General features: G+C 36.4%; 1 protein-coding gene across 1 annotated transcript in view; it reads right to left on the bottom strand.

Moving 5' to 3' along the window:
* The window catches only part of cntnap2a (contactin associated protein 2a), a 488,873-nt gene that overhangs the window by 179,949 nt on the left and 289,651 nt on the right, over positions 1-19,273 (bottom strand). Inside the window, exons 10-12 of the mRNA XM_051098409.1 lie at positions 13,337-13,499; positions 3,991-4,097; positions 144-263 (exon numbers count right to left, since the gene is read on the bottom strand). Of these exons, the coding sequence (XP_050954366.1) occupies positions 144-263; positions 3,991-4,097; positions 13,337-13,499 (390 nt within the window). The remainder of the gene's footprint in view (positions 1-143; positions 264-3,990; positions 4,098-13,336; positions 13,500-19,273) is intronic.

Raw genomic sequence — 19,273 nt, 5'->3', positions numbered from 1 at the left:
ACTCAGAAGCTTGGGAATAGAAGTGTTTTCGAAAGCGTGTAATACACAGTAAAAGTTTTGATTTATTAATCGTGTGCAGTCTGTGGGCTTTCTGGGATTAGTGCTAAGGAACGCCACAAATAAATAAGAAATGCACATTTTACCTGTCATGTTGCAGATGACTTTAAAAGGACCTAACGGTCCGCTTCCATCTGGGTCAATCCAGTAAGAATCAGACGATCTTCCCAAATGCTTGTAGGCCTCACAAGACTGCTCATACACAGCTGTAGGAAATAAAAATAGATTTATTAATAACTTCATTCATAATTATAATCATTCATTACAATGTATAATTTATGGAGGTTCACCTTCCATAGTCCTAAATAAAACATAATTAATAATCATTACAGTCAGTTTGAAAGAACAGCATGAGCTAAATAGAAAGAATTAAGTCAATAAATGTTGAATGACAGAAACAGCATCTTTTCTAGTGCAATATTGTGCCTGTTCAAATACGAAAACAAGGTTGTACCAGTCAATAGCGTATATATATACACACACACTATTTTTTCTAGCATTACTATTGACCAGAACAACCCTTTTTTTGTATATGGAGAGGTTTGAGGGAAGTAAATCTTCAACATCTTTTCTATTTACTTATGTGTAACTGGTGCCGCTGTGTTACTTCCAGTCTCTTCTCCTCTCCATTTAACCCCTGGGGTCTTAAAAAGTTTCACTCAGTAGTGATTCTAAACCATTTCTCTCAGAACTGATCCCAAACAGACTTCATAGAGAATACAATAGACGTTTTCATACCAATCAATAACTCTGTTTCAAAACCTAGGGAGTGTTTGAAGGAGTCGTAGATGCCACTCCAGATGTGAAGGTCATTCCAAAAGGTATAGTAAACTTAAATTTTCAGCCTTGTAGAATATCTTGTTTTGGCTAAACTGTAGAACAGCATCATGTCATTCAGAGAAGGAAATTCTGGAATTCGTTAAAATGATACAATGAAAATTTAAAGGGTTTGTTCACCCAAAAATGAAAACTCTGTCATTAATTAGTCATCCTCAGGTCGTTCCAAAACCTTAGTTCATCTTCAGAACTCACATTAAAATATTTTTGATGAAATCCGAAAACTGCATTGATAAAATGCTAATAAAGGTCTTATGGGTTTGGAATTACATGTGGGTGAGAAATTATTGACAGAATTTCATTTTTGGGTGAACTATCACTTTAATCAAATATGACGGATGTGGAGAGAATTGCAGTTTCACGCAAAATTGAGAAGTGTCAATAAAAACACTTCAGAGAAATTAAAACTCATCATTATGCTAATGTTAAACTCTACTGAAATCAATGCTGATTCAAGCTTCCTGTGCTTTCATTTCAGTCGTTATTTCAAAATATCACTTAAACCTAATAACAAACAAAACATTTTTGAGTTTCGTGTTTAAGGCTGCTCTGAAAAGAGTGGAAACAAGAAACCTTTGACATCATTAACACCATATTCACGTATAAAAGCAAATACGAGGAAAGCAAATACTGTTATGCAGAACCCTGACATTTCTCAGAAAGGTCTTCTACACATTAGTTAAACAGAACTGTGCTTCTTGTGAGTTTCCTGTTCTCCTTTTCCCCTCATTACACGGTAAACATACAGTAAAGCTTTTCTTTGTTCTGTGCCATTTCTGTGGCTGTGCATTTATCTCACAAGCCGATGTTGGCATACTTCATTTCTAGGAAACCACGACATGTAATCAGAATAAATAACCAGCAATAATCCACATAACTGCTTGACAGTTTGTGAACCCTATAGAATTTTCTATATTTCTGCATAAATATGACCAAAAAGTTCATCAGATTTTCACAGAAGTCCTTAAAAGTTGACAAAGAGAATCCAATCAAACAAACTAGACAAAAAGATATACTTTGTCATTTAGTTATTGAGAAAAATGGTTGAGTGTTAAATATTTGCGAGGTGCAAAAGTATGTAAATCTTTGTTTTCAGTATCTGCTGTGACCCCTTTTTGAAGCAATAACTGCAGGTGACGTTTTTTGTAACTGCTGATCAGTCCTGCACAATGACTTGTAGGAATTTTAGCCCATTCTTTAGTACAGAAACACTTGAACCCTGTGATGTTGGTGGGTTTCCTTCTAAGAACTGCTTGCTTCGGGTCCTTCCACAACATTTTAATTGGATTAAGGTCCAGACTTTGACTCAGCCGTTCCAAAACATTACCTTTGTTCTTGTTTAACCATTTTTTGGTAGAATGACTTGTGCGCTTGGGGTCATTGTCTTGCTGTATGACCCACTTTCTCTTTAGATTTTAGTTCATGGAAAGATGTACTGACATTTTCCTTTAGAATTTGCTGGTATAATTCTGAATATATTGTTCCATCAATGATGGCAAGTCGTCCTGGCCCAGATGCAGCAAAACAGGCCCAAACCATGATACTACCACCATGTTTCACAGATGGTATAAGGTTCTTCTTATGCTGGAACGCAGTGTTTTCTCTCTCCAAACATAACACTTTTTATTTAAACCAAAAATTATATTTTGGTCTCATCCGTCCACAAAACATTTCTCCAATAGCCTTCTGACTTGTCCACATCATCTTTATCAAACTGCAGACAGGCAGCAGTGTTTTTTGGAGAGTTGTGGCTTTCTCCTTGCAACCCTGCCATGCACACCATGGTTGTTTACTGTTCTCCTGATGATGGACTCATGAACTTCAACATTAAAGAAATGTGAGAAAGGCCTTTAGCTGCTTAGAAGTTATCCTGGGGTTCTTTGCAACCTATATGAAACTATTACACATCTTGCTTTGGAGTGATTTTTGTTGGTCGACTACTTCTGGGGAGGGTAACTGTGGTCTTGAATTTCCTCCATTTGTACACAATCTGTCTGACTGTGGATTTGTGGAGTCCACTCTTTAGAGAGGTTTTGTAACCTTTTCCAGCCTGATGAGCAACAACAACTCTTCTTCTGAGGTCCTCAGAGAGGTCATCTTCTTTCTTTGTGCCATGATTCACTTTCACAATCATGATCAGACTTTAATAGATCCCTGTTCTTTAAATAAAACAGGGCATAAACTGACACCTAATTGTCATGCTATTGACTGAAAACACTTCTGAACAGATTCACCTTCAAATTAACTGCTAATCCTAGAGATTCACATACTTTTGCAACTAACAAATATTTAACGCTGGATCATTTTTCATAATAAATAAATGACAAAGTATATATTTTCATCTCATCTGTTTAATTGGCTTCTCTTTGTCAATTTTTAAAACTTGTGAAAATCTGATTCACTTTTTGGTCATATTTATGCAGAAATATAGAAAATTCTAAAGGGTTCACAAACTCTCAGCTCTGTATGCACACACAACCATTAAATAAATAAATAAATAGAGTGTCTATTTACACTAAGTGCAAATAACCTGTCTTGTTGGCAGAGGCTATTTACACTAACTCCGCCCACCAATATGTGATTGGGCTAGTCAACACTACAAAAGACAATCTCCAGTGGCGGAGATGATAAAGTGCATACTGTAGCCTTTTTGTGTAACTGTTTTTTTCTCCCTTTTCAAATCTCATATCATATCAGAAAGGCATTTATATTCAATAAAAATGAAGGAAATAATCAAAAAGTTGGAAATAAAGTATCAGGTAGGTCTAGGGTGGATGTAGGGAGGACTTTATTGTCCCAGTAAGGCAGCATCCATTTAATAATTTGAAGTAAAACTGTAATTTACACTCAATATGTTATTGCATACTGTTTTATAATGTCCTACAATACTGAGGTGCAGGTAATTGCCTCTATTTGCAATAAGTAATATAAATAGCAGAAAATCCTGCAATTTTTAACAATTCGTGTAAATAGCATCTATTGCTATTTCCCCTTCTATTGCTAAGAAAATATGCTATTTTTACTTAGTACTTGCTATTTACACTTAGTGTAATAGCCACTGCCATAAATAAAAGACACCAAAACACACATTCTTACATGTGTGACAGGTGGCTCCGGTGTATCCCGTCCCATCACAGGTGCATGTGAAACCATCCCAGGTCTGACTGCATCGGCCTCCATGTTCACAGTGGTTTGGCATACATCTGAAAAAGAGCAAAATTACACATTTAAATACCTTGTGGCCAATAAAAAAGTTCCTAATATCACTGATCACTGCAATACTTTTTGCTCTTTTCAAAGTTCAACGTTTTAAAAATGTGTCTCAAGGCCCATATGTTCCCATCCGCTGTGCTTTTTTAAATAGAAGAACATTTTTGTGCACTTTTTTTCTGAGTGGCAACAGCTTTTATAACACAATTGATATAGGCACTTAATGAAACACATTACTGAGTGTTAGCTCAGTTAAAAACACAGAGAATGTGTTGAAGAGGATAACAACGAGTCGTTTACATTATCAAGGTCTTACTGCCACAATTATAAAAAAGCTTAAAACTGAAAAATGCACACTAATTAACTTTAAACAGTTGAAACACTTTTTGTTTCACTTTATGTAATGTTTCTCTTGATTTTCTATACACAGATGAATTAAACAAAAGGACAAATGTTAAAAGAAAAACAATGAAATTAACACTCTAAGGGTGAAAAATATAGTTAACATCCACAGTTAAGCAGTGTTATTTTAATATTAATTATATAATATTATATAACCTATTTTATTGCAGTTAGTTGTTTCATCTTTGTTTCATAAGCACACATCAACAGATACAGATCAAATTGAGAGCAATTTGAATATTAAATTACAACTATATATAAGACACATTTATACTGTAGTTCAACTAATGTGCCTTGCGAGTGCATTAATTATAATACATCAAGTTTGCATATTCAGAAAAATTACTGAATATGAAATAATATAAACATTCTTCTGTACTCTGAGATAATGTTGACAGTATTTCCCTCTTTAAAAAAAACAGAACACGGTAGAAAACACTGTGAGAAACTTGCATTTATTTTATACAAAGTACAGCAAAAACAATAATTTTGTAAAAATATTTTTACTATTTAAAATAACAGTTTTCTATTGAAATATATTTTAAAAGGTAATTAATTCTTGTGATTTCAAAGCTGAATTTTTAGAAGTATTACTCCAGTCACATGATGCTCAAAATAAATAAATAAATAAATAAAATATTATTGGATCTTTCTATTCATCAAAAAATCCTGAAAAAAAGTACTCAACTGTTTTAAATATTGAAAATAATAATAAACAGCAAATCGGTATATTAAAATGATTTAGAATGGCATATTAAAATGATTTCTGAAGGATCATATGACACTGAAGACTGGAGTAATGATGCTAAACATTTAGCTTTGATCACAGGAATAGATTACAATTTCAAATATATTCAAACAGAAAGCAGTTATTTTAAATAGTAAAAACATTTCACAATATTACTGCTTTTGCTGTATTTTGGATCAAATAAATGCAGGCTTGGTGAGCAGAAGAGACTTCTTTAAAAAAAAAAAAAAAAAACATTAAAAATCTTACTGTTCAAAAACTTTTGGCAACTGCACAATGATGTGTTTTCAAGCCGATTTGCCAGCATCTTTTATTTGAAGTCTCATCTGAAATTGTAATTAAACCTCCAAAATAAAACAATTAACAGCTTCACTGACTTTCTCCTAACCTTAATTAAGTAACAGTCATCTTCAAAGGTGCTTTCAATTGGCCAAGGATCAAAACTGAAATCTGGTGATGTGGTGCCCGTTCTGTGCAAAAACTGCTGAATGTGAGCTGTCCACTTCCACAGCTCTTTATACAGTCCTGCCAACTGCACGTCAAATCCATTAACACGGCAAAATGCGGTATGAAATGAAATTAGGGAACAATCCCCTTGGAGCTAATACTCATTAGACCGATGTCTCATAGGAGGAGCTGTGACAATGCCATTGACAATGAACCTTAAGTCTGACAAGTTCTTCGTTACTGCAACTGTTGTACTTTTTCAGAGCTTTAGTGCTGTCAAACTGCAGTTTTCGTATAGGATGACATGTCTCGCTTAATTGGGTTACCTCATTGGCCATCTGTGCCTGGAGGAGAAAGGTACAGATAGAGTTTACACTGTTCATTAATCAAACTCTAGCAACGGAATCGTCCCTGGAAATTTGAGGCCACTGATGACTCAGTCCAATAATAAAAATTAAGTCAGAGTCAACAGCAACATGTCACTGGGAGATAAGACCTTGGTAATAGCTTCTCGGTAATAGATTCGAGAAGAACCTTGGTAATAGCTCAGCTCTCGCAGGCCAGAAAGTTACAGATATTTCGGTATTGTTCCTGGCCAAGCAGAGAGCCGGAGATTGCAGAGCAGTGAGCCTGAACAAGCATTTCCGGTTGCATGGTCACTTAGCTTTCCGCAGATTTCCATCACAATTTTCCACGGAAAGATAAAGAGCACTAAAGTAAATGTGCGCATGTTTGTGTCTAGGAAATGTCTTATTTATGAAATAAAAAACACTATTCTACTGAAGCAGTTTACCCGAAACATTTTTTTAAATGTGGTATTGGAAAATTTGTTCTATTCTAGTAAACTGATTCATCTCAAATTCTCCTCTCTTATATGTAGCATTGCAAAACTTGATTCATTTAAGTAAATCGCTTTATAAACATTCTCTCAAATATGCAACAGTGTAAAGTCTGATTTATCATAGTAAAATGATTGATCAAACATTTAGATTTCACAAGCAGTATTGGAAAAATTCATTTGAGTGAATTGTTTTATAAATATTCTCTCATACGCAAGTGGTAAGTCTGATTCGTTCTACTAAACTGATTCATCTCAAACATTCCACTCTCACAGGCAGCACTGGAAATTTTGATTCTTTTAAATGAATTGTTTTATAAACAAATATGTAACAGTGTGAAGTCTGATTCATTCTAGTCTAACATCTCAAACGATTCTCTCTCACATGTAGCACTGGAAAATTTAATTCATTTGAGTACATCGCTTCATAAACGTGGTCTCAAATATGCAACAGTGTAAAGTCTGATTCATTGTAGTAAAGTGGTTCATCAAATATTTAGCTTTCACAAGTAGTACTGGAAAATTTGATTCATCTGAGTGAATCATTTGCTGAAAATTCTCTCTAATACGCAAGTGGTAAGTCTTACTCATTCTACTAAACTGATTCATCTCAAACATTCCATTTCACAGGCAGCACTGGAAATGTTGATTCTTTTAAATGAATTGTTTTATAAACATTCTCCCAAATATGCAACAGTGTAAAGTCTGATTCATTCTACTCTAACATCTCAAACAATTCTCTCTCACATGTAGCACTGGAAAATTTGATTCATTTGAGTACATCGCTTCATAAACGTGGTGTCAAATATGCAACAGTGTAAAGTCTGATTCGTTGTAGTTAAGTGATTCATAAAACATTCTGCTTTTACAAACAGTATTGGGAAATTTGATTCATTTAAATTAATAATTTGCTAAAAATTCTCTCCAATACGCAAGTGGTGAGTCTTATTCATTCTACTAACCTGATTCATCTCAAACATTCCTCTCCCACATGTAGCACTGGAAAATTTGATTCATTTGAGTAAATCACTTTACCTTCTCTCAAATATTAAACAGTGTAAAGACTGATTCATTCTAGTAAAGTGATTCATAAAACATTCTTCTTTCACAAATAGTATTGGAAAATCTGATTCATTTGAGTGAATTGCTTGATAAGCATTCTCTCAAATATTAAACAGTGTAAGTCTGATTCATTCCTATAAAGTGATTCATCAAACATTCCGCTCTCAAAAGTAGTATTGGAAAATATGATTTTTTGAGTGAATCATCAAAGATTCCGCTCTCATGAATAGTATTGGAAAAACAGATTCATTTAAGAGAATCAGTTGCTATAAATTCTCTTTAATACACAAGTGGTAAGTCGGATTCATTCTACTAAACTGATTCATCTCAAACATTCCTCTCTCACAAGCAGCATTAAAAAATTTAGATTTTTTGAATGAATCACCAAAGATTCCGCTCTCATGAGTAGTATTGGAAAACAGATTCAAGTGAATCATTTGCTATAAATTCTCTTTAATACGCAAGTGGTAAGTCAGATTCAAATAGCACTGAAAAATGTAATTCTTTTGAATGAATCATTTCATAAACATTCTCTCTCACACACAAGTGTGGAAAATCTGATCCACTGTAGCAAATCAGTTAATTTGGAAAGTTCATATAAACACTGTTTATAATACACCCTAATTGAGATTCTTTTAAAAACTCTCTTTAAAAAACACAGAAAAAACACCTTTGATTAAATTAAAACAACTTAAAAATCGTGCACTTTTAAGTAGCCTAAATGTAGCTACTTTTTCAAAAGAGTTTCTTTTCTTTTGCAAAAGAGTATCTTGACTACAGTTCAACTACCTTAACAAATTACAGTTTCAAAGCAGCTTTCCCAACCCTAGAGACCGGAGCATCGTTTTTCCCTGCTCTGGCTGTTTACATCCCTAGCTGTGCTTTTGTAATGGAAAGTGACAGTTTTCTAATGCAACCATTATGAACAGCGAAAGCACGTGGCTTAAAATGCCTCTGTCAGATTAGACTTGTTGGGGTGAGACACCAATCTGCATGTCCTCAGAGATGGGCGCAGATTAGCCAGTAGCCCCTCTCGTCTCTTCTCACCCCCCCACTCGACACGCCATTACGTCAAACGTTTTGCACAGCTATTTAGAATGAGTCACATTCTAAGAAGGCCTCTAGAAGTTCGGCAGAACAGCTTATGCGTGAAATAGCTTGATGTGAGGGAAATTGATGTGTGTGAAATACTGTATGGGTGAGAAGAAGAGAAAAAATCCCCCGTAGAAAGAGAGGATGTGATTTGAGGTGTATCTAACCGCAAGGTCGTGTGTTTTAGTGTCTTCCTGGTGGGAGGACGTGGAATATTCTTTTACATGTCAAACACAGGGACACGTTTGGTAAAGGAGATTGATAGCGCATCACCTGGCCTGATGAAAGCGAACATAAAATCAATGGCGTGGCGAGCGGTAGCCCCCCTTCCGATCCCACATAATGAGTTTGCTCCTCACTGCGCTGGCACTATGGAGCTTTGCCAGAGAAGCATCATTACGCTGACGGAAAAACACACAGGGAGAGCGTTCAACAGTCTCTTGCCTCCTCTATTATTACAGTTCACTCCGTTTGGAGGGAGGGAGAGCGAGCGAGCGAGTCTGTATCTAGCCTGATCTAATAAAGGAAAAGATTTTCCTCTAGGGACTTACAACTAACTGTATTGCGGTATAAACCGTAATCTCAAAAACATAAATAAACACCGCATTGAAGACAGGAAGTTCATCTGAAACATCACGGAAATATTGTCAGTGAGAGGGATATCATTTTAAAGACAGAATGAACTGAGCTTGTCCTTAAATCATGTTGAGAATGTACTTAGCCCTGAGCTATAAGGCTAATGAGACGCATTAAAGAACAATGCATCTTTACACACAATTAAAGTGCAGTTTAAGCTTCTAACTGAGCTGTAAGGAATCTAATGAAATATAAACAATGCCTCCATATGTGGGTCTTTATCAGAGAGGAGCGACATAAACGAGCTGCACACGTAAATGTATAATGGGCAAATGAACACACAGAAAGCAAATAGTTATTTATTAATTAGCTATTCTTTGCACTTAACGTAGGAGGCCGTTAATGTCAAGTCAAGTGCCGTTTAACCTGAGATGTTCTAAGTACAACAGGCAATTTCAAACTCATGAGAAAACGCTGATATTTTATGAGGCAGCAATTTTGTATGAAATCGTATGAGATTTATATTATATTATTGTTAAAGGAGAACTCCACTTCCAGAACAAAAATTTACAGATAATGTACTCATCCCCTTGTCATGTCTTTCTTTCTTCAGTCAAAAAGAAATTGTTTTTTGAGTTAAACATTTCAGCATTTTTTTATAGTGGACTTCTGTGGTGCCCCAAGTTTGAAACAAAATTCAAAATGCAGTTTAAATGTGACTTCAAATGATCCCAAATGTGTTTTTAAACGATCCCAGCCAAGAAAGAGTGAAACGATCAGTTGTTTTCATAAAAATTATTCAATTTATATACTTTTTAATGTCAAATGCTCGTCTTGTCTTACCCTGCCTGAATTCTGTTTATTTCCGGTTCATGACAGTTAGGGTATGTCAAAAAACTCCCATCTCATGTTCTCCCTCAACTTCAAAATCGCCCTAGATCGCTGTTTTACCTTTTTGTTATGGGTGTTTGATCTTCTTTACATGTTCACTTTGCAAAGACTGGGTCGGTACTTCTGCAGCGATGTAGGATGGTTTTGGAATAATTTTTGAAGTTGTGGGAGAAAATACGATTGGAGTTTTTCGACATACCTTAACCGTCTTGAATATAGAATATTGGAATTGGTTCATTTAAAAGTAGATATTTCACTCTGTATAGATATATTTTCATGTCCGCAAGGCAAGCATACACAAAGTTTCGGAGTGACGCGCTCAAGTTCACAAAGACGGAGACGGCAGAAAGCACATCCCGCTTGCTTTATTTTACTGTTATTCTGAGTGCACACAAATAAACGTAGATTTTTTACAGATTCAAAAGATGTTTTACTTTTATCTGACCAAAAATGATGGAGCAAGTGACTGCACGGGTGCCTCCATCAGTAAGCGTCATGCAGTAAGCACCCTACTATTCAACTTCTACACTCCACACAGACATATTTTTCTACGTTAACATTAGATTGTGCTGCCATGTAAAGTTGCTACTGCATACATCTTTTAGATGAAAGGCCATATTTGAGGTCGATGAATGATATGTGAACGTTATTTTTTTTTTTTTCTGAGCGACTAATAAAATTTTGGTAGTCCAAGCCTCTTCTTGTCGACTAACGGTTAGTTGACTATTAGAGGGCAGCCCTACATAAAACGTACCCAAGCGGCAACCTCCCGCTCCCTCTCTTGAAACCAACACGAAGGTGACTTAAACTGGCCACTAAAGACTGGCTCCAAAGGGAGTCAATCCCATAGACTCCCCATGTTAAAACGCCCAACTTTACAGTAGAAAAAAATGTTTACAGCCTGGTACAAAAAGTGGTTTTGGTCTATATAGCTAATTTTGCCCTTCATGCCAACTGTGAGGGGGGTGAATTTTTTTATAAGTCATCCATTTAAATTATATTAAGCCTTAAAGTTCTGCATAATTTAGGGCGTGGCCACTTGAGTGACAGGTGGATTGCCGCTGCTGTCACCACCGTCACGCTAGGCGGGCGTGGTTTCAGCAACCAGCTCCACCCGTGTCCTACCTCTTTGTCCATTTTCAATTATCCGGGTGTGACATGCAGTGATGCAATTCCAAGATGGTGACGGCCAACTCCCGCCCACTAAGAGCTTCAAAAATGCTCTTCAGAAACCTACAAGTGACGTCACGGACACTACGTCCATATTTTTTACAGTCTATGAATGTACCATATGTACGTTCATTTTCCAGGGAAAAAAACCTGAACTGTTTTAGCACCACTCAATGGATAGTTTACATCGAATAGGTCATGAAACGTACATGGGTGTACGTATTTTGCATCTTGCGAAAAAGTTCCCAAAGGTACGTTTTTGTCATGAGATCAGGTTGCTGTACCTCCTGGTGTCGTTGTTGGACAGTTTTACTTTAGGAGTGATTTATACGCTTTTTATGTCATATTTTGTAATATTTGTGTTATTTTATTTTTGTACAATGAATTTTTTTCATCCAATTGTTTGAAGAGACACTGCCTCCCTTGCCTCCTCCAAAGAAAGGCCTGTTGAACTTGCAGGTTCCAAACCCTCAGTTACGGAGGAAGCAGCAGAATACTGTGACATGACATGCATTACTGGGACAATACGGCAATACTCCAGACACCTGAAGAGGTTCCTTAAAATGCTTAGGGGTTGTTCACACTAAACACATTTCCCATTGTTTTTCTATGTAAACATGCACTAGACAGATGTGTTTGACCATTGCATACTTCCCAGCACAGCATCCAAGTTAAAAGTTCAACTTTTATAAAATATGACTCTTAATCTTAAGTATTTTTTTCCATTTACTGCCTGCTTTTTGCACTTTGATGTGTTAATTGTGGCAAAAGGCATAACCTACTGTATAATGAGACTAATTTACACGGAAAGGAGGTGTTTCTGCTAAAAAGAATGACACTTAATTTAAAAACAGTGCAACAGGGAACCTGATTAAATCAACCAAATTGTGAATAAAACACCTTTTTGCATGTAAAAAGTGCTGAAGCTGTGTAGTCAAGATGCCCCTATACAGTACACTGCAATAATGGATGTTTTTTTCTAGGGAAGTCTCTAGATATGCTTCCTTCACCTCAACAGAACTGCATTACCATCAAACAAGACATGAAAAATTACCGTGCCAATGTCAGATCTACCCCCGGCTGTGCCATGATGCTTATGAAAAAACAACAACAACAAAAAACTAAATTATATCATCAACAAACAGATGATTCAGTTTAAGTATTTGAAGGGTCAGGTTGATTTTAAATTACCATAAAGACAAATCTGATTAGTTGTGATTAAAAAACAAGCTGCTTGACCCTTAATTGTCTGTAATTTGAAGGAAAATTACAGTTTTCTTGCACAAAGGATGAATACATTAGCCCTTACATCTGCCTGGGAATCCTCTTGCCTGGGCAATGAGATGTTATTTCATAAAAACATTAATGTGGCAGGCAATATGTCTATCTTGAAATGCAATGTTTTCAAAAACATTGCTTTTTTTGTTTTGTTTTTTCAAGTTTCATTTACTTTGCTCATTTGGTTTTGTTGTGCATATTATAATAGGATTTGGTTGGTTTTATGTTCATATGTATTATACTTCGAAGTCTTTAGACAGATTTTGTTTTGAAGTTCTGTTCATGCATTCAGATATGTTTACATCCCTACTACATATTATGTCAAACGCAGCACAACTGGGAAATCTTGTTCCTCATGTTTTGTACCATATCATCAATAAAGCTCCATTAATGGGATTTGCCTCTGTTGTATCCACAACAAACAAAACGCTAAGCCTTGGAGAGTGAAAGTATGTAAAATCAATCTAAAGATAACAACCGAGAGCCGGTCTCATGTTCTCTCAGCATCTGCTCTCTGATTAAACTCCTCATTTGCCATTGAAGTCGAGGAATGAAGAAGGTCAACTCCTGGGAGAGCAGGCAGAGCGGGACAGATCCTGCCCCCAGGGCAGATGCTGCCGGTGGGGATAAAGCCACAGTCTCAGTCTGCTGCACCTGATAATCACTGTCTCAGCCAGTGTTTGTTGAAAGGCAGGGCAGGGAAGAAGGGAAGAAGAGTTGGCTCTGACCTGTCAATGATGGCACACATGTCCAGGCTGACGTTCTCGAAGGCTCCCATCCTTCCTTGCTCCACTGCGGTGAGGTCAGCCAGCTGATCATCCACCTGAATGAGCTGCATGCAACCCTGGAACGAGCGCTGGATGGGAGATGCTCTGGTTCTTAAAAAATAACCTAAACAAACAAAACACACAGCAATGACGTTATATGACAAAAAGAGATATATTTTGACCACAATGACATTGATATATGATCATTAAGAGTTTAGACAAATAAAATGACTGAATTTTCATTTCACATACACTATCATTTGGTGTCTGTAAGATGTTGTAATGTTTTTAAAAGACGTCTTTTATGCTCACCAAGGCTGCATTTGTTCGATTAAAGTAAAAACATTATATTTTGAAATATTATCATTTTTAAGTAGTTTCTATTTTTGTATATTTTAAAATGTAACTTAATCTTGTGATGACAAATCTGAATTTTCAGCATAATTACTCTAGTCTTCAATCACATGATTTTTCAGAAATGACTTTTTTTTTTCAGATCAATCACACACGGTCCTTCAGAAGTCATTCTAATATGCTAATTTATTTTCAATGTTGGAAACAAACCTTTGGTATTTTTTTCACTATTCTTTGATGAATGAAAAGTAAAACAGCATTTATTCAAAACAGAAATCTTTTCTAACAATATAAGTCCTTACTATCACTTTTTATCAGTCTTGCTGAATAAAACTATTCATTTCTTTCAAAGAAAGAAAAAAAAGAAAAAAACAAAATTGACCCCAAACTTTGAATGGTAGTGTATATTGTCACAAAATATTTCTATTTTAATGCTGTTCTTTTTAAAGTTTTATTCATCAAAGAATCCTGAAACAAATATCAGAAGTTCAAAAAATACTAAGCAGCACAACTGTTTCCAGCACTGATAATAAATCAGCATATTAGAATGGTTTTTGAAAGATCATTTGACACCGAAGACTGAAGTAATGATGCTGAAAATTCAGCTTTGCATCCTAGGAATACATTCAATTTTAAAGCATAATAAAATAGAAAAACACTATTTTAAATTACAATAATATTTCACAATATTAAAGTTTTTTTCTGTATTTTTAATCAAATAAACACAACCTTAATGAGCAGAAAAGACATTTAAAAACACTGAAAATCTTACTGATCCAAAACTTTCGAAACAGCAGTGTATACATACACTGACCAAAATTATAAACGCAACACTTTTGTTTTTGCCCCCATTTTTCATGAGCGCAACTCAAAGATCCTAGGCTTTTTCTATGTACACAAAAGGCCTATTTCTCTCAAATATTGTTCACAAATCTGTCTAAATCTGTGTTAGTGAGCACATCTCCTTTGCCAAGATAATCCATCCATGTCACAGGTGTACATGGTCGTGGATGAATGGCACAACAATGGGCCTCAGTATCTCGTCACGGTATCTCTGTGCATTCAAAATGACATCAATAAAATGTCTTCCATAACATATGCCTGCCCATACCATAACCCCACCGCCACCATGGGCCGCTCGATCCACAATGTTGACATCAGCAAACCACTCACCCACACGACGCCATACACGCTGTCTGCCATCTGCCCTGTACGGTGAAAACTGTGATTCATCTATGAAGAGAACACCTCTCCAAAGTGCCAGACGCCATCGAATGTGAGCATTTGCCCACTCAAGTCGGTTACGACGACGAACTGCAGTCAGGTCGAGACCCGATGAGGATGACGAGCATGTAGATGAGCTTCCCAGAGGCGGTTTCTGACAGTTTGTGCAGAAATTCCTTGGTTATGCAAACCGATTGTTGCAGCAGCTGTCCAGTTTGCTGGTCTCAGACGATCTTGGAGGTGAAGATGCTGGATGTGGAGGTCCTGGGCTGGTGTGGTCACACGTGGTCTGCGGTTGTGAGGCCGGTTGGATGTACTGCCAAATTCTCTGAAATGCCTTTGCAGACGGCTTATGGTAGAGAAATGAACATTCAATTAATGGCAACAGCTCTGGTGGACATTTCTGCAGTCTGCACGCTCTCTGAAAACTTGTGACATCTATGGCATTGTGCTGTGTGATAAAACTGCACATTTTAGAGTGGACTTTTATTGTGGCCAGCCTAAGGCACATCTGTGCAATAATCATGCTGTCTAATCATCGTCCTGATATGCCACACCTGTGAGGTGGATGGATTATCTCGGCAAAGGAGAAGTGCTCACTAACACAGAATTAGACAGATTTGTGAACAATATTTGAGAGAAATAGACCTTTTGTGTACATAGAAAAAGTCTTAGATCTTTGAGTTCAGCTCATGAAAAATGGGGGCAAAAACAAAAGTGTTGCATTTATATTTTTGGTCAGTGTACATACAAACATAGCTAAAAGCTAAAAGTAAAAATAGACTTATTTTGATACGCTAAAATAATTATAATTGCGGCCATTAATTAATAGGGTGCTGATATATTGTGATCCCAATCCTGTCTACATAAGCATGTTATGTAATGACCTCTGTTATTAACCACAACTCAACATAATAAACCTAATCCTGTCCAAATAATGCTTTAATTATAACTGACCTGAGCTGGAGAGACCCTGAAATAACCATTATGCCCTGAAGTGAGACACTTAACCTCATACTGTAGGACTGAGATCTGTGTACTGCATTGCTCTGGATAAAAAAGGTCAAACTAAATTAAACACAAAAATAAAGTCACTGAGTATGATCTAATGTCATATGTGTGAAAGGTAACCTAATGTCACATGCGTAAAAGCTGAACATAAGGACCATTAACTAGAGAAAAACCCATCAACCTAACCTTATTAACCAAGTGATAGTTCTGACACCAAAAAAGGTCATGCACATCGCAAACAATCAGCTAACTTTGATGCTACTAATGAGATTAAAAACACCTAAAAATACCAAACAAATCCAAATTAGACCATTTTCTCCACATGAACCGTTCCTGGGAGAACGTACAGATCTTAGACCCTTAAAGATCTGGTGAATCCTCAGGGTTGGTTACGCTCGCATTAGAGGTAAACAAAGCTTTCCGTGATGCTGATCACAGGAAGGTCTATTGAGATTCACCTTGCAGCCCCCTGACATTAATCTACAAATGAGAGCATCTGGAAGCATCAGTGTTTGCAAGGAACTCGCTTAAAAAATAAAATAAGAAAAGAGAGAGAGGGGAAGAAAAAAAACAAAGTTCTTCAAGTTTGCTGGGCCATCTGTCTTGTCTGCTTCCTGCACCTGTCCAGGAGTCTATATGCCTGAGCAGTCAACAGAGGAGGATGAGAAAGAAAGGCTATTGGAAGACACGCTGAGGGAAATGCACCTTACTACAGAGGAAAACAGAGAAAAAAACAAGCATCTGCTGAAAAATTAAGGCAGGGCTGCAGTGGCATCTCAATGATCGCTAGGATTTGTGGGGATCTGGAAAGCCTCCAGGATCCGTGATCAACAAGGGACGCGGGAAAAAGCAGGTTTTCGTCTCCCACGCTTGGATGCGACTTCCCGGTGACTGCTTTTGTCCCATTCTGCTGTCGTAATTAATTGAGGAGAGTCACTTTTCTGACAAGATAACGCTCTAAATTACGGCTGAGGCCCACAACTCACACTCCTGACTGGGTTTCTGAGTAGCTTCTGCATGACTGTGTTTACGTGCTGCTGATGATTTTGCAGGGATTGGAGAATAACTACTGTAAGATTAATGAGTGTCTACGGGCTTCATGTATAATTCATGAACGGCAAATGGAATATGGAAGATTCCTGTGGGAAGCCCTTGTTGTAAACTTTTATCCTCATCAATAAGCCTGGTGCAGATGTTAACCGTTTTTGTTTATTCTGCATTGGCAAGTTCATAACGATGTAAAAGTGTACCTAACAATAACTGACAGGAGATTTTATGAAATGTGCTATCAAATTGCGAGTAAAGAGGTGCAGATTAAGTTTCAGAAGGCTTTTTTGAGCTCACCGCGTTCTCAGTGAGGTCCTAAAACAATGTGAAAGTGAGGTAAAACAGCATTATACTGATGAAAAATGAATTTCTCGGTCTCTCAGTCTAACATATTCACAACAGGTCCACAAATTGGCCTGAATGGGTTGAACTGGTGGAAACAGATGGGCTAATTACACAGCAAACAACTCGCCCACTCGGTCAAGACCGCTTTTGGTTAAATCCAAATCTAAATAAACATCAAATGACTTGAAATTAGCCAGTGAAAGTACCAGTGTTTAGTTGCATGATACCGCTGCAACCATCATGACACATGCGGCTTTATTGAAGATTTTCTGTTTAAAAGAAAGTGGTATTATAAAAAAAGGCCAAATTAGAATGATTAACTAAGTACTGCATTAAAATTAGTTCAGTTCATGCCAAAGCAAATGTAGGTGTTTTGCCATTTACCACATCAAAAAATTAAGAAATATTAAACATCACAACTGTTTTCAACAGCGCTCTGATATACAGCATTAAATTTACATAAAATATAACGTGATGAGATTTTGTCCTCAGCCAAAACAATTATAGATTAATGAGACTAAAGAATGCCCATTAAATTGACCCCAAACGAATTATATCTCATGTTTAACCACTATAGAAATATCAAGAGCCACCACCAATTTCAAGAAGATCTGGCTGAGGTAAGGCTGCCCTCGACAGGTTAATGAGCACTGAACGACCGCTGACGCCGAAAACATTGAAGACATTTTCAAACAGACGTCATCTTTAATAACAAACCGCATATTTGAAGTCTAAACAAGTACAGTTGTGGTCAAAAGTTTACATACACCTTGCAGAATCTGCAAAATGTTAATTAATTTAACAAAATAAGAGGGTTAATACAAAATGCATGTTATTTTTTGTTTAGTACTGACCTGAACAAGATATTTCACATACATATATATTTACATATAGTTCCTAAAAGAATATAATATATAAAAATGACCCTGTTGATTCTTAATAATGTGTTGTTACTTGAATGATCCACAGCTGGTTTGTCTGTTTTGTGATAGTTGTTCATGAGTCCCTTGTTTGTCCCGAACAGTTAAACTGTTCTTCAGAAAAATCCTTCAGGTCCAATTTCCCTAAGAAAGTCCCACAGGTCCCAAAGAAAGTTTTTTCAGCATTTTTGTGTATTTGAACCCTTTCCAAATGACTGTATGATTTTGAGATCCATCTTTTCACACTGAGGACAACTGAGGGCCTCGTATGCAACTATTACAGAAGATTCAAACACTCACTGATGCATCAGAGGGAAAACAATGCATTAAGAGGGGGGGGGGGGACTTTTGAACAGAATGAAGATGTGTACATTTTTCTTATTTTGCCTAAATAGCAAATGTTTTCATTTAGTGCTATCCTTCAGAAGATACTTGCATGCTTCCCAAAAGGCAAAGTAAGTTCAATTTACCCTGATCTTCAAATTCTAAATGTTTTCACCCCCCCAGCTCTTAATGCATTGTTTTCCTTCTGAAGCATCAGTGAGCATTTGAACCTTCTGTAATATTTACATACGAGTCCCTCAGTTTTGCTCAGTGTGAAAAGGTGGATCTCAAAATCATACAGTCATTGTTCGAAAGGGTTCAAATACACAAAAATGCTGAAAACCTAAGAATTCATGAACAACTATCACAAGCAAACAAACAAAAAAACTTTTGAACGGGGTCATTTGTATAAATTCAGCTATTATTTTCTCTTTTGGATGTAAATGTAAACATCTTTTATATGAAACATCTTATTCAGGTCAGTACTAGTGTATGATCCCCCTTATTTTGGTAAAATAATTAACTTTTTACAGATTCTGCAAGGTGTATGTGAACTTTTAACCTCAACTGTACTTTTTTTGCCTAAAAACTCTTTAAACTACACTTCGTGACACAAAAACAGTAATATTTATAAAATTGTAGTGGATTTGTGTGTCCGCCATGACACTCGCTT

The sequence above is a fragment of the Labeo rohita genome, chromosome 24, assembly GCF_022985175.1.
Source record: "Labeo rohita strain BAU-BD-2019 chromosome 24, IGBB_LRoh.1.0, whole genome shotgun sequence".
Lineage (NCBI taxonomy): Eukaryota > Metazoa > Chordata > Actinopteri > Cypriniformes > Cyprinidae > Labeo > Labeo rohita.
This window is presented reverse-complemented; position numbering and strand designations above follow the sequence as displayed.